This window comes from Neolamprologus multifasciatus, chromosome 11, assembly GCF_963576455.1.
Source record: "Neolamprologus multifasciatus chromosome 11, fNeoMul1.2, whole genome shotgun sequence".
NCBI lineage: Eukaryota > Metazoa > Chordata > Actinopteri > Cichliformes > Cichlidae > Neolamprologus > Neolamprologus multifasciatus.
Genome location: NC_140449.1, coordinates 23,013,896 through 23,027,157, shown reverse-complemented (window position 1 = coordinate 23,027,157; position 13,262 = coordinate 23,013,896). Strand labels below are relative to the sequence as shown.

The 13,262-nt window shown below is 40.5% G+C and overlaps 1 protein-coding gene across 3 annotated transcripts; it reads right to left on the bottom strand.

Moving 5' to 3' along the window:
• Window positions 1-160: 160 nt before the first annotated feature.
• On the bottom strand, window positions 161-13,215 carry usp5 (ubiquitin specific peptidase 5 (isopeptidase T)). 3 transcript variants are annotated; one of them, XM_085178071.1, is made up of 20 exons: window positions 12,917-13,215; window positions 12,241-12,369; window positions 12,074-12,137; window positions 11,844-11,971; window positions 10,530-10,675; window positions 9,249-9,433; window positions 9,004-9,098; window positions 6,513-6,706; window positions 6,330-6,401; window positions 5,464-5,551; window positions 5,191-5,316; window positions 4,781-4,934; window positions 4,469-4,631; window positions 4,288-4,376; window positions 2,891-3,076; window positions 2,450-2,593; window positions 2,216-2,358; window positions 1,393-1,543; window positions 1,172-1,256; window positions 161-447 (listed from the first exon to the last, which is right to left on the bottom strand). In XM_085178071.1, the coding sequence occupies exons 1-20, from the start codon at window positions 13,022-13,024 to the stop codon at window positions 354-356; spliced, it is 2,544 nt and encodes an 847-aa protein (XP_085034197.1). In that variant the 5' UTR covers window positions 13,025-13,215; the 3' UTR covers window positions 161-353. The 3 variants fall into 3 exon arrangements, with proteins under 3 accessions (XP_085034197.1, XP_085034196.1, XP_085034198.1); XM_085178070.1 differs by having other exon boundaries at window positions 12,074-12,140; window positions 12,917-13,214; XM_085178072.1 differs by having other exon boundaries at window positions 2,948-3,076; window positions 12,074-12,140; window positions 12,917-13,213.
• Window positions 13,216-13,262: the final 47 nt, after the last annotated feature.

The window sequence follows — 13,262 nt, the reverse complement described above, 5'->3', positions numbered from 1 at the left end:
GACTTGTTCCCTGAAGCAGGTTTTCTGAAATCATTTGTGAGCTAAACTTGAACAGATGGCTGACCGATCATCAAGGCCCAGGAAACAAACCAAACCTGCTCTTTGAACAGACATGTGGTTTGTAATCAGAGGATTTCAAGAAAAATATCAGCCCAACATCTCATCTGTACATCTGCACCAATTTATTGAGTGTGTAATACGCAATCTGAGAGACTTATTTACACTTTTGTCAGTTGTGAAGCGTGCCAGGACTTTTGCAAGAGCTTGGTGGAGTGCAACTATGAATTTTGTCATGGGTGTTTGTTAGCGTTCACGTATCTTCTCGTTCACCTAAAGCGTAACGCTGCTCTGCTTCATTCAGCCACCCTGCGGTAGAAGTAGAGATATCCCAGGTCTTTGGGAGGCTTCTCTGAAGCGCACACCTTCTGATCATTGAAGATCACCCATCTGTGAGACACACACAGAAAATGCAGTTTACAAAGGCCTGTTTAACAGCACCTGCTGCCTCCAAATGAACAACTCAGGTACAGATGTCATAATAACACATTAAAGCAGGACTCAGTAGAAATTGATCCATTTTCATTATTCAGACATGAAACAAACATTTTTCCTTTAGTTATGTTGGTGACAGATTGATATAAATCCTTCAAACCTTCACTTTTTTGACAGATTAACACAGACTGTGCACATCAGCAGCCATGAAATGAGTTTTGTCAGAACAGATGTGGAGTATGGTGCCCCCTGCTGAAGCTACTTTATTATCATTTCAATGCAATTCTTTACAGATGGCCTGCACTAGAAAATAAATTAAATTCAGGGACCAGGAAGCACATTTAATAAAAAGTTTTTCAGGAATTTCTTTGTGCAAGTGGGGACATGAATGCAGTAAATCACAGTTATTTTGTTGCGGTATTTTTATTGTTATGACAGGTGATTTTAAATTTCCAACCAAATCTGTGAAATATTCCTTAAACATCATGAAGTCTTGTAAAAGCCAATATGAACATGAAAGACTGGCTGAGCTGAAAGTAGTATGAAGTATGAAATTACATTTTAAGGAACTGCTCGTGTTTGAGCAAAAGTTCAGAAAGAGACTCATGAGTCTCTTTCTTTTCAGGTGAGAAATGTTAGGAACCACCGTCTCGAACCTCAATGTGTCTAAAATACTTACTGCTGGTCCTTCTTGATGTGGGCGACGTAATGGCCACACATGGTGCTCGTCCCCATGTGACTGATAAATGCAAACAACTCGTATTCTGGACAAACAAGAGAAAAAGAGATTGACTGTAACACATTAAAGCACTTTATTAACATAGTCTAAACTACCGTGAGCAGACACAATCTGATTATAAAGATTATTTCTCCTCTTTCCATCTCCTCCTATGGACTTACTTCCTGGTCCGTCTCTGACGCGGGGTCCAGGTGGAGGATCCCTGCCGCCCTCGCTCTCTGCAGCTGAGCGACCTCCTTCAGACACATCCATGGACTCCAGGTCATCCAGGTGAGAGAAGATCCAGTCTACTGCCCGGTCCAGGACGTTACTCTGTGTGACAAACACCAGTCAAGAGTCAAATAATTTCTAAGCTTAAAGCTGAGTCTCTGTTGATCACAAATACGTCCAAGAGTCTAACTGTTAGAGAGCAAAGACAACTGATGAAAGACCATCAGAGGACAGGAGCAGCACAGAAAGATTACTTAACACGCTGTTAGTATTTGTTCTGGGGAGAAGTAGCTGCTGTGCTTGGCTGCATGCCGAGTCATCAACCATCTCCCGAAGCTCAAATGTGTGCCAAACACCTTTAGGTAGGTTAAGCTATATGAGGTCATGTCAGAACTACGTCACCATTTACAAGAATCTTTCAGGAGTCCCTGAAGAGGGAGGAAGATCGATCCAACCAAGTGCTCACAATCAAGGTGTGTCAGTGAACTTCAAACAATACCCTATGTCCCACCCCAAGACCAATGGATCATGTAATGTCAAGCTACAGCTTTCATGCTGTATGCAGGCAGCTTTGGTCTAGTGTTTTTATATACTACAGATGTTACTTACTACTGCACTTGTTGCAGCCCTGAGTTCATCCTCCCTCCCTCTGTAATCTACCTTTCTTCTCATTGATTAAAAAGGAGACAGCAGAAACTGTGTGCCTGAGATGCTATTAAGAAAATCCCCTCTTTTAAGGCTTAATCCCTTTAAGAGAGAAAAAAAAAATCTGACTGTTGCTCGAAGTGCTTTGGTTGCCTGGTCTCGGCTGAAGCCCATAGAGACGATGGTCGCCAGGTGCTCCTCAGATAGGCTCTCTGTGGGTGTGGTTCCAGGTCCAGAGCTGCAGCCAGGCAACACCAAGGGGGCAGAAAAGTCTGCAGCCAATCAGAAGTAAAAGAAGATGTGAAAAGCAACAGTCATGGTGAGATGGTTTGATTTTTGGTAAATCACTGTTGGTCTACACACCTGGATCATCCATGTGGCTCATGATCCAGTTCATGGCAGCATCAATTCCAGTGTTCCCCGTGTAATACACCGCTTTCCTGCAGGCCTCTAGTGGGAATCCCATTTCACATAACTGGGACACAGTGGAGTCATCGAGGACTGGAGCTAAGACAGAGTTGAAAACAGCTGAATTACTTGGATGTCGTTTTTGGTACAACAGCACAAGATTTACAAAAGGAAAAAAACAAATATGAAAATGAAATGTTGTAACTTATTTTAATGTAAACTTAAACTGATGCTCAGAAAGAAACAGAACCAAAACCTTGTTTTGAACCAAAAAATGTTTTTTAAAAAGGCAACTGAAGGACGCGTGAGAACAGAAAAGGCAGAAACTAAAGAACAGAAGGAAACAAAGGTGGGCGAATGAGAGTGAGAGGGAAAGAGCAGAAATGACAGACTGACACAGCAGTGGGGAGTAGAGCGAGTCGTCCTCCTCGTTGCCATGGGAACCCAGGATACCTTTAACCTCCACATCTGGTGTAATGAGTGGGGGCGGGGCCACCTCTGGCAGAAGCTCCTCCCCTGGCTGCTGGCCAGTTGCACGTAGCCCGCTCAGGTCCAGAGTATCAGGAACATCGATGCTCACGTCTGCATTAGAAAAAAAGTCACACTATTACAAACCACCTGAAGTCACTCATCATCAAGTACAATTCGAAATGTCAACTTCCTGTCAATGGCTAATAATGTGTGGGTTTTTTTTTTTTTTTTAAACAATATATTTTGATTTCATTGCAGTTTGTAATGTTGTGGTGGTTGTTCCCTAGTGAGAAATCTAATTTTCAGTAATCTACAGTTTCAGTAATCAAAATATTTTAAGCATTTTTTTGAAAATTTTTAAATGTTACACATCTACAATTTTTAAATATTTTGTTATACACAGAAGCATGGAAGCAGCAAGTATTCAAAAACAATAACAAACAGACAACCACTCCCCCACAAAAAACCAACAAAAAAACTGCACTCCCTCATCCTCACAGTGGCGACAGAATTCCCATTCACAAGTGATGAGGGGTCAGTAGTAATGTAGGCACTGTCTCGTACTACTGTTATGAGTTATGGATTCTGTGTAAAGATCAAATGATGACTTTTGTCTGTAGGGTTTGGGGGCTCAGACATCCAGAAGTATCTCCTTCGTGTTTAAAGGAACCAGCTGAGTTAGTTTCATGTCGAGCTGGGAGGAGACCCCGTAGTATACCTAGAACTAACTGGAAGCATTATATATATATATCATATGGCCTACGAACACTTTCAGATCACCAAAGAAGAACTGGAAAGTGTTGCTGGGAAGAAGGACATCTGGAATACCCTGGTTAGCCTGCCACTACCATGACATGACTTCACATAGGAGGGATGAATAGATGTATGGACGGCCTTTGAAATCTCAACAATGTAGCATTGCTCTCTTATTTTATTTTGCAGCACCAGCATAGGCTTATTACATTTAATGTTTTTTTTTTTTTTTTTTAAATAAACAGCCTATTTTTGTAGGATCTCCATCACCTCTTTTTCTAATAATGTCTGACTGAAGCAGGTGACACTCAGTTCGGCCAAAAAAAAAGAAAAAAGAAAATAAGGTAAAATACTTTTCAAACACCTACTTTCACAAAGAGTTCATACCCCTAATCCCTTACTTGAGTTTTATGCTTTGTTAAGCCAGTTGACTCAAAGACAGCCTGGACACGACAAACTTGATTCATAGTAAACCCCTCTGGCGTGCATTTTTGTACACAGAAATTTATAAACAAGAAAAAAAACAAAACATGTTTTCAAAACAAAAATGTAACCATATCTTTGCTCACCCAGTTTTTTGGGCACCCAGTCAAGACCAAAGGTGAATTTCTTAATCTGGATAACCAGGTGGTCGGGGAAAGAGGCAAAGCGGGTCGTTCTGATAAATGAGAGAAAGGCTGTCATTACTAAAGATCTTTTAAAATCTGTTCCAGTTCACTACTTCCATTATGAGGGCGTCTCTCTTCATACTTGGTAGCAGTAGTTTTTGCTTGAACAGCCGAGCTCCAGAAGTCCGTGAGGATCTCTGGTTCGCTGAGAGCTGCCATGCACGCTGTGAAGGGGATTTGTGCACGCACTGTCGGAGCTGATGAGTCCCCCTCCTCACGGCGGCGCTCAGCCTCCTGGAGCTCTTCTGTTATTTAAAAAAAAAAAAAAAAAAAAAAATAATAATAATAATAATAATAATAATAATAACGGGTTTCTATTTAATGAAATGCTCAAGTCTTCAAGTCTAAATACCTGGAAAGAACAAAATGTTAATGTTGCAGAGATTGTCCTCACCTGTGTTGGTAGCCTGGTCCATGGGCACGGGCAGCTGGACGATGTAATCCACCCGCTGTGTGTATTTGGCCTTCTGTGACTGCTGACACACAATCCGCTCCTCCACCAGAAACCTGAAGGCTTCAGACGGGTTGGACCCAGAGCGGCAGTTTCTCTGTAGGAAGAAGAAAATGGACATTTAAAACAAAATAAGAAGGAAAAAATGTAAAAGTAAAAGACCACATGCCATACGGCGGAGAGCGGCCGGCCCGTGTTCGAGTTCGACCCGCGGCCCTTTGCCACATGTCTTCCCCCTTCTCTTTGCCCCCACTTTCCTGTCCTCTCTTCATTGTGTCTATCCAATAATGTTGAAAAAGGCCAAAAAACAAACAAACAAACAAATTAAAAATACAGTGAGAGTGATACTTTACCTCCACCATGTTTATGAAGTGCAATAAAAACTCCTGAGCATCCTGTTGTCGATTGGTGGAGAACTCCGGGTGGCCCCGCCCGACAAGTGCTTTGAACATTTGCGGTGCTATTCCGATTTGGTCTCCCTGAAAGCAAAGCCGGAGAAGAAGGATTTCTAAGTTGTGGGAGTCATCATTGGTTGTACTATAGGCTCACTCACTTCTGAGCGATAATCCCAGCATAAGGGACGGATATTTTTTTTGGATCCAGTATGACTGATTCTGTCTGCTTACCCTGGGTTCAGCTGCACCATTTTCCTCTCCTGGGTCTGGTACTGGTTTGGAATAGTCTCCTGACAGCAGACCATAACCAAGCTTGGCTCTGTAATAAACAAACAAAGCTGACAAGATGCACATCCAACGGGATCCCAGAGCCTCATGCACGAGGTGGATTTAAATATAGACCAAGATGTATTTTTTACATTTTTATTTCAAATAACAATCTGGAAAATCTAATCATGGAGCTGATATTATTATCTGTGTTGAAAGGTCGCTGCGCAGCTACTGAAAAGCAGAGATTGTTTAGAATAAAGTAGATATGAGTTTAATGAAAACAAGAAAATTAGATAGCAAGTAGACTTAATCTTATTATATCAAACTGTTGATAAAGAGTCAAGTTACATGAGCTGCGTCGACCTTCTGTTTTCACAATAATGGATTTTTCTTTTTTTTGTAAAGCGAGGCTCTTTAGTTGATTTCCTGCTGTGCTATCGAAATAACAGCAAACAGGTGTCGATGTAAGTCTGTCTAAAAATAGCGCCTTTCAAAAGAGAAAGGCAGTATTTACACATTAAAAGACAATTATCACTCTTGAAAATGCAGCTGCCAGAAAAGCACACAATAATTGGGTTCGTGGCTGACAGCTGGCACACTGTAAATGTGCCTGTGTATATTTATGCAGATGGCTTATTTGATTTTACTGTGTGTGACACCAATATCAGAAAGCCATATGTTTGTATGTAAATACATGTGCATGAAAACTAAAGTAGCACGAAAACATGTCTAACATTTTAAAAAGAGTCGCTTTCTCTCTCCTGCAGTACAAATGAAAACATTTAATAATTACACAAAAGCTTGTAGTTTAAAATGAGGAAACTCACACTTGGGTTTTGAAGTCCTGGGTTGGGTCGCTCGGTGCTTCATCAATTATCTTGTCGATATTAGACACGTACCTGCGAGGCACGGACAGAAAAGCTTGAAGGAAATTCTTTGGACTCATCTAAAATGTTCAGTTTGCCATAAGAAATAACATGCTGGACAAAAGAAAAAAGGAGGTTACTGACTTGCTCTGGAAGTCTGGGATGGTGAAGAGCACTTGCATGACAGAATTGAGGTAGCAGCTGTTTCCCAGGTTCTTCATGCCAGTCAGGCCGGGGCCAAACAGGGGGCGCAGGGTGGTCCCCGACTCCTGGATCACCTCCCACTCTCCCACACGCTGATTCACAGCAATCTCCAGCTCTGTCATTGTCCTCTCAGTCTGAAAGCAGAAAAGTCAATGCAGTAAGTATGGTGGCTGCAATCACACTACCTGGACTGGGTGACTGTATCTGGCTTCCGGACTTTTCAGGCAGAGCTCAGTTAATCTGAGTGGTTTAGAAAAGTGTAGGGACTGCACTGTTTGTGAATGAAACATCGGTTTACACCATGTGGAGAAACGCTTCTGTGGCCTAAATACTGAACTGTTAGCTGAGGAATACATTCATATTACTTGCCAAGGCCAGTAGCACCTGCTGTTGCTGTATGAATTCAGTTTGAATCGCTACACCGACTGCTCCATCAGTTAACACAGAGGCCTTCCAAATGACTATTAATTTCATTTCATTATTTATTTAAAAGGGACAATGCAATTTAAGTTAGTTCTAATGTGAAGCAAAAACTGATGTGCTACACAGAGTTTAGAGCTGTTGCTAATTTTCAGTATTTTACAAGACTATGCAGTCTAATTAAAAACTAAGCATACCCTTACTGCTTCCATAGTAATTAAGAGGTTTTAATCAATTAACTGATTATCAGTAACAGATCGGTAACGGTAACAGATTCTCATTGACCAACTCTATAAAATCAGAGGATTTGACAATTTATAGGCCTGACCTTGAGTCACCTCAAGGTCAGGCCACATAATGCTCAGAGACCCCAAAAACCCAAATGCTACATCTCAGATTGTACAGGCCTCAGTGTGTTAAACATTAAATTTTATTAAATTTCATTGATTTCATGATTAGAAAATCTATGGCTTGTTTTTAAAAGGTTTCCAGGAGAAACAAATCTTGCTTAAAAAAACACAGCACCGTGGCTTAGGTTAGCAAAGTTGCATCTGAACTAGTCACAAGAGTTCTGAAACAATTTCCTTTGGATAGATCAGACCAAAGAGGACATGCTTGACTGTAATACACAGCACCACATACTGAGAAAACCAAACAGCACAAACATCTCGTTCCAATTGTCAAGCTCAGTAAAGGGTTGATGATTTGTATTTGTTTAGCAGCCATACAACCTGGGTGCTCACAATCATCAAGTCAACCATGACCTTCTCTGTTACCGAAGTATTCTAGCCAGATATGAGGCAATCTGACCAATAAGTCAAGCCTGGCTGAAATTGGATATTGCAACAGAACAATGACACAGTTCAATATTGTTTGGTTAATGATGCAGAACTTTAACCTAAGATGATTTCCTCATAAGAAAGACAATTGTGTAATCCAAACTTATATTTAGATAGTTATTCATTGATGCTCCCCAAAATTTAATTTTGATTGTTTGCATGTTTATTTTTTGCCTCATTGAGTTTATCTTATTCCACTTTAAGCATGTTATAGCATATCTTTAATATTTGTGTTGCCATAACTTCTCAACTTAAGATAAACAAAGTATCTTATCTTACAAGTAAAGGCAAGATATGCGGCGTAAGAAAGCAAAATTCTTTGCAAGATAAAATATTATAAAAGCTTAAAGAAAAGTTTTTATATTAAGAAAACTGATAAACGAGATTAGGCAGTATGACTCATTAATGACACCAGGCAGGCAGACAAGACACTATAATATACAACTAATTGCTGTATTCTGTCTTCTGCTTTACTATCCCACAATTCTTTCACCTCCTCGGCTGTGCAGCATCATTAGGTGTGTACAGAAAAACATCAGGGAGAAAAGAAATAACATTAGAGTACACAGTGAGAGGTACAGACATCTTAGACAAGACAGCTGTGTAGACTGCACTCTGCATAAGAGGGGAAGCAGGTGGCCAAGAAATAAAAGACAGCAGGGATTCAAAGAGGAAACAGGTGTTGCAGAAAAAAAGGGAAGTAGATCGATATGATAAGCAGTAATAATTGTATTAAAGCACTATTATATTAAGAACAACATAATATGTAGTTAACAAAAAACAAAAGCAGTAATAAATGAAAACCAGATCAGAAGAGATGAGACATTCAATAAGAGAAGTATCTTTTTTAAGTATTTTCAGCTCAGTAGCAGTGCAACTTTTTTAGACCTTAATTTTTGCAACACCATAGAATCAATGGCTATCTAACAGACAAAAGTAGACACCACCATTATTTGGATGTCTGCAACCAGAAAGGGGGAAAAAGTCCCATATCCCTGTCTAAATTTACAACACTCCAATCATAAAGCAGCAGATTGATCAATACTTCTATCTACAAGACCTTGATCTAATGCATAACATTAAAAACCAGGAAGAAATATGACAGCTCTCAACTTGCATTGGTCGATAAGTGAACAAATCCAAAATAAAATCAGCAGAAAAACAAAACTTACTTTCTCCATGGTCATCATGTCAATGCCAAAGTGAGCCAGGTGCTCTGGTAACTTGGAATCGAGCACCATGTCGTCCTCATCATAGGAATACACATCTGGGGGGGGGGGGGGGGGGGGGGGGGGGGACAAAAAAACAAAAAAAAAACAGCACAGGGACAGAGCTTCAGACATATGCATAAGCTCTGTAAAAAAAATTTTATTTAATTAACACAAACCAATTACTATCAAATCGTTTTTTCGCTTACCAGCACCATCAGGAGTGATGGTACCGAGTTTGACAGCAAGTGGGTAACCGGTCTCCTGGTAGTGGAGAAGAGCATGGTTGTTGCCTCCTGAGCCATCAAAGTACCTGCGGCCACACAGAACTTTGCCATCCGTCAGGTTCATCCAAATGTTCTCCTGGAGGTCACACACCTCACACCGCCAGCCACTACGACAGACAGAAGAGAAAGCCTCCAATAAACACACTTTCTGATATAAAGATAACAGGCCTTTATAAAGCTTAAATGACAACATTCTCTCTTTTACAATGTATTACTGAAAAGGGAACAGGATCAATATTGAATCAGTGGATTCTAAATGTAGAAAGGCAGTATCTCAACTAAAATGGATACACCTGTGGCAACTCCATAAGATTTGTACATATAGACAGCCAGTAGGGGAGGGCAGTAAAAACACTATACAGTAGAAATGATATGAATGTGGCCAACGGTAGCGATTTTGACTATACCGCTCTACTGCGATAGCGCATGTTGATAATGTCATCAAGCTGCGCCTGTTTTGGTCAAAAGCATCGCACCGGCTGCAAGCATGGAGCTTAAAGGTGGGGAGGAGGAGGAGGTGATCATAAAGGGGACTGGTGTGACATTGGTCATATGGACCGTGTTTGGTTTTAAGCAGTCGGATGTTAAGCAGAAAAATATCATCTGCAAATTATGCCGGGTACAGTAATAGCGAAGAACATTTTGGAATATGAGGAAAGCCAAAAACTGCGCCCTCAACAAACGCCCAGTCAGTCAAGTGGAAAGACAAAAGACGGCCCTACACACCAACAGACTGATCTTTTCCAAAGGCACATTTGCACTTTATCTTAAACAACTATAATTTTAGAATTTAGTGTTTTACTGATATTTTACTTGTATTTTTTTATTCAAAGATTTTTTCACATTTACCTTCATTTTTATTTGTTATTTAAGATTTGTGTTACATTATTTGGTAAAGGATCGGTTACATCTTAAAAATAATTTGAAAAGTTTTGTAATTAATAAGAAAACAAAAAAACTTTTGCACAATAAATGTTCTTAAAATGACATTCTATACTGTTCAGTCATTTGGACATATCAATATATACAGATGAAAAGAATATCGCAATATATAGTTACCGCACATGATTCAAATTATACCACAATATGGATTTTAGGCCATATCGCCCAGCCCTAACAGCCAGCACATCTTTTATCAAATTTGAAGAGAATATGTGAGCTGCTGCACAGCAAGTTTATTAAATAATAGAACTTTGACCTCACCTGGGAGGGATTTTGACTCCATTGTCTAGCTGTTTAAGGTCAGCGGCATGCTTCGACTCCTGTCTCACCTCTCCATCCCACTGCTGAACTTGTAAGGTATGAGACACCGAGTCAGCTGCCATGATACCCGCCATAGACAGGGACACCTAGGTGGACAGCAGGGGGACAAATTTCAAGAAAATCTAATTTGAAATCCACTTGCTCTTAAGCACAGCAATTTTTCTTTAAAGAAAAAGAAAATCCCAAACAGACTGAAAGGAGGCAAAAGGTTAGATGATGATAAAGAGATGATATAGTAGCACTATGCATCCTCTGCACACAAACAAACAGCCAAGTATCAAGAAACGACACCAGAAATTATTCCACCATGGTAACAAATACAGCTCAAAACAATAAACCAAACATTACTCAAAGAATACACATCTTACCACCTACAATCTAAGTGATTTGATAAAACTTCAAATACTTGATAACTGACAATAGAAAAAGCATGAACTCTGGAAAATGTTGGCAGTCAGGTCTGGACATTGTCTGAAGTGAGGCAGGCAACTTGAGATAAACCACTCTGGTCGTGTTCTCACTACTGGAAATACTCTTGTGAGGTTTAGCCGAGACAGCTGCCTAGACAGAGCATGTGGAGGGCAGGACACATCATGCCCACTGTCACTGTGAATTCTCTGGACAATTATTTGCACTATTTACACATAGGAGCATCCAGAGATCTCACACTTTGCACTAGGGGGCTGACGTGTTCAAAAACTGTTTATCATTAAATCTGACTGTGTCACAGTTGAGTGCTCACATCCAACTCAATTGAGAAACAAGAGAAAATGCCTTGTTTATCAACCATAAATCATAATCTACACCTATATGCATGTCACCCAAGTTCTAGTATTAAAGGACTGTTGAAAAGGTTCACTTGTTTGCTAAGATAATGTAAGGCTGTGTGATTATGGTAAAAATCATAATGATTATTTTGGTCAAAATCTTGGTGCAGTATTATTTAACAAAATTATAGCAAGACTTTTAAAAGATTGTGGATTTATTAAACTTTCAAAAACAAATCAGTGGATTTCCTTTCATTTTAACTATAATTTGAAGAGAAAAAAATACATGTGAACGTAAATAACAAAGAAAAGGGATGGGTTTCCTATTTCATGCCACACTGAAACAGGATGTGGCATTATAATTATTTTGCATCAGGTATCTTGTTTGATAACTGAGCATATAGTAAGGAGATTTCCAACATTTGAAATTAATTACTGACAACCTGGGTAAACCTGAACAGACTAGAAAACAAACAAGACCTCTCACCCGCTCTCTTACGACATCAGGCATGGTGGCCAGGTCCTCAGATGTCACCTCCTGCCTGTCTGGCAAAATCACCACTTTTACATCCTCCTCATATTGCTCCTGCTCAACATCAAACCCTCCTTCAATACCTGAAAAGAACAAAAACAACAAGGGTGGAAGCATATGTGTCTCTAGGAAAAAGTGATACCCATACAGTTTTTAAAAAGATACATGCATGCTTATGCACTCACCTATAGCCAGTCTGGTGGGCTTTTTCTTAGGTGGGTGTCCAGAGCCAGAGTTACCATCATCTTCCTTCTGTTGGCATTGAGAGTAGGTGATTGGACATGTAAAAGGATGGTGCTGATAGAGACAAATATAATTTAGATCACCGTATTTTAACCATAAAGTGTCCCACCTTGGCCTTACGAGTCCGGGTGATGTGCAAATAAGCCTTCTGCCCAGTACGAGCATGGTGCCTGTCAACATACTGACTCCCCAAACCCAGGAAACTATTCATGCACACATACAGGCCTCCTTCACTCTCCTGTAAAGGAAGCACAGACAGTGTTTAATGCTTACTGTCCTCTGTTTATCTCGCACCACTTGCAAATTACAGTTGGATGCGATTTATAAGTCTTAAGCATGTCACAGCATCAGTTGCTACAGTGAAAGTAACTAGCACTCCTGTCAATTTGCTAGCCTTTGCTGTTAAGCAATGCTCGTTTATTTTAAAGTCCACAGAAAAATAGTGTCTGTTAAGTGTGACACACTCTGAGCAAAGTTACATTTGCATAATCAATGGTCCTGCAACAGTTGTGACTGACTTAGTTTGACAGCTTACTCAGTTAAACCCACACAGCTAGCTAACAAGCTATAGCCGCTAAGTTTCCATTACATTGCATTATTAGCTTAGCTTGAGGCTAACCTGCTAGTTAGTTGAAATGGGGAAAACGTAGAAAAACAGAGCATTAAAGTGAGACAGCACTGGCAAAACGTTACGTTAGTGTGAATCACGAAAGAGGAAGGGAATACAACACAGCAACACTGTCTATCGGCTGAAGTTTTGATTTACAAAAGGAAAAATGGCTCACCGGTGAGGAAAATGACAAGGCGCATTCGTCTTTGTGGACGCGGTCCCCGGGTTTCGGGACCCGAATTGTGGACAAAACCGACATCAAAAGCTCACCAACGTCCGCCATGACGAAGCTCGCTAGTTCCACCTTGCAGTGGGACACCTGCTCTGAGTTTGGACACCCAGCCTCTTGATACCCTGGCTCGGAAGAGCGTCTGTTGTCTGGCCCGTGTTGTACTGCCTGTGTTTGCCTGAATGAATCATGAGACGCTGCCTTGTGTTGAAGGAAGGCCGTAAAGAAGTCCCGCACAGAGTGGCTGCTGCTCATTACCGTAATCCACAGGATATAGGTACGCGTTCTCATT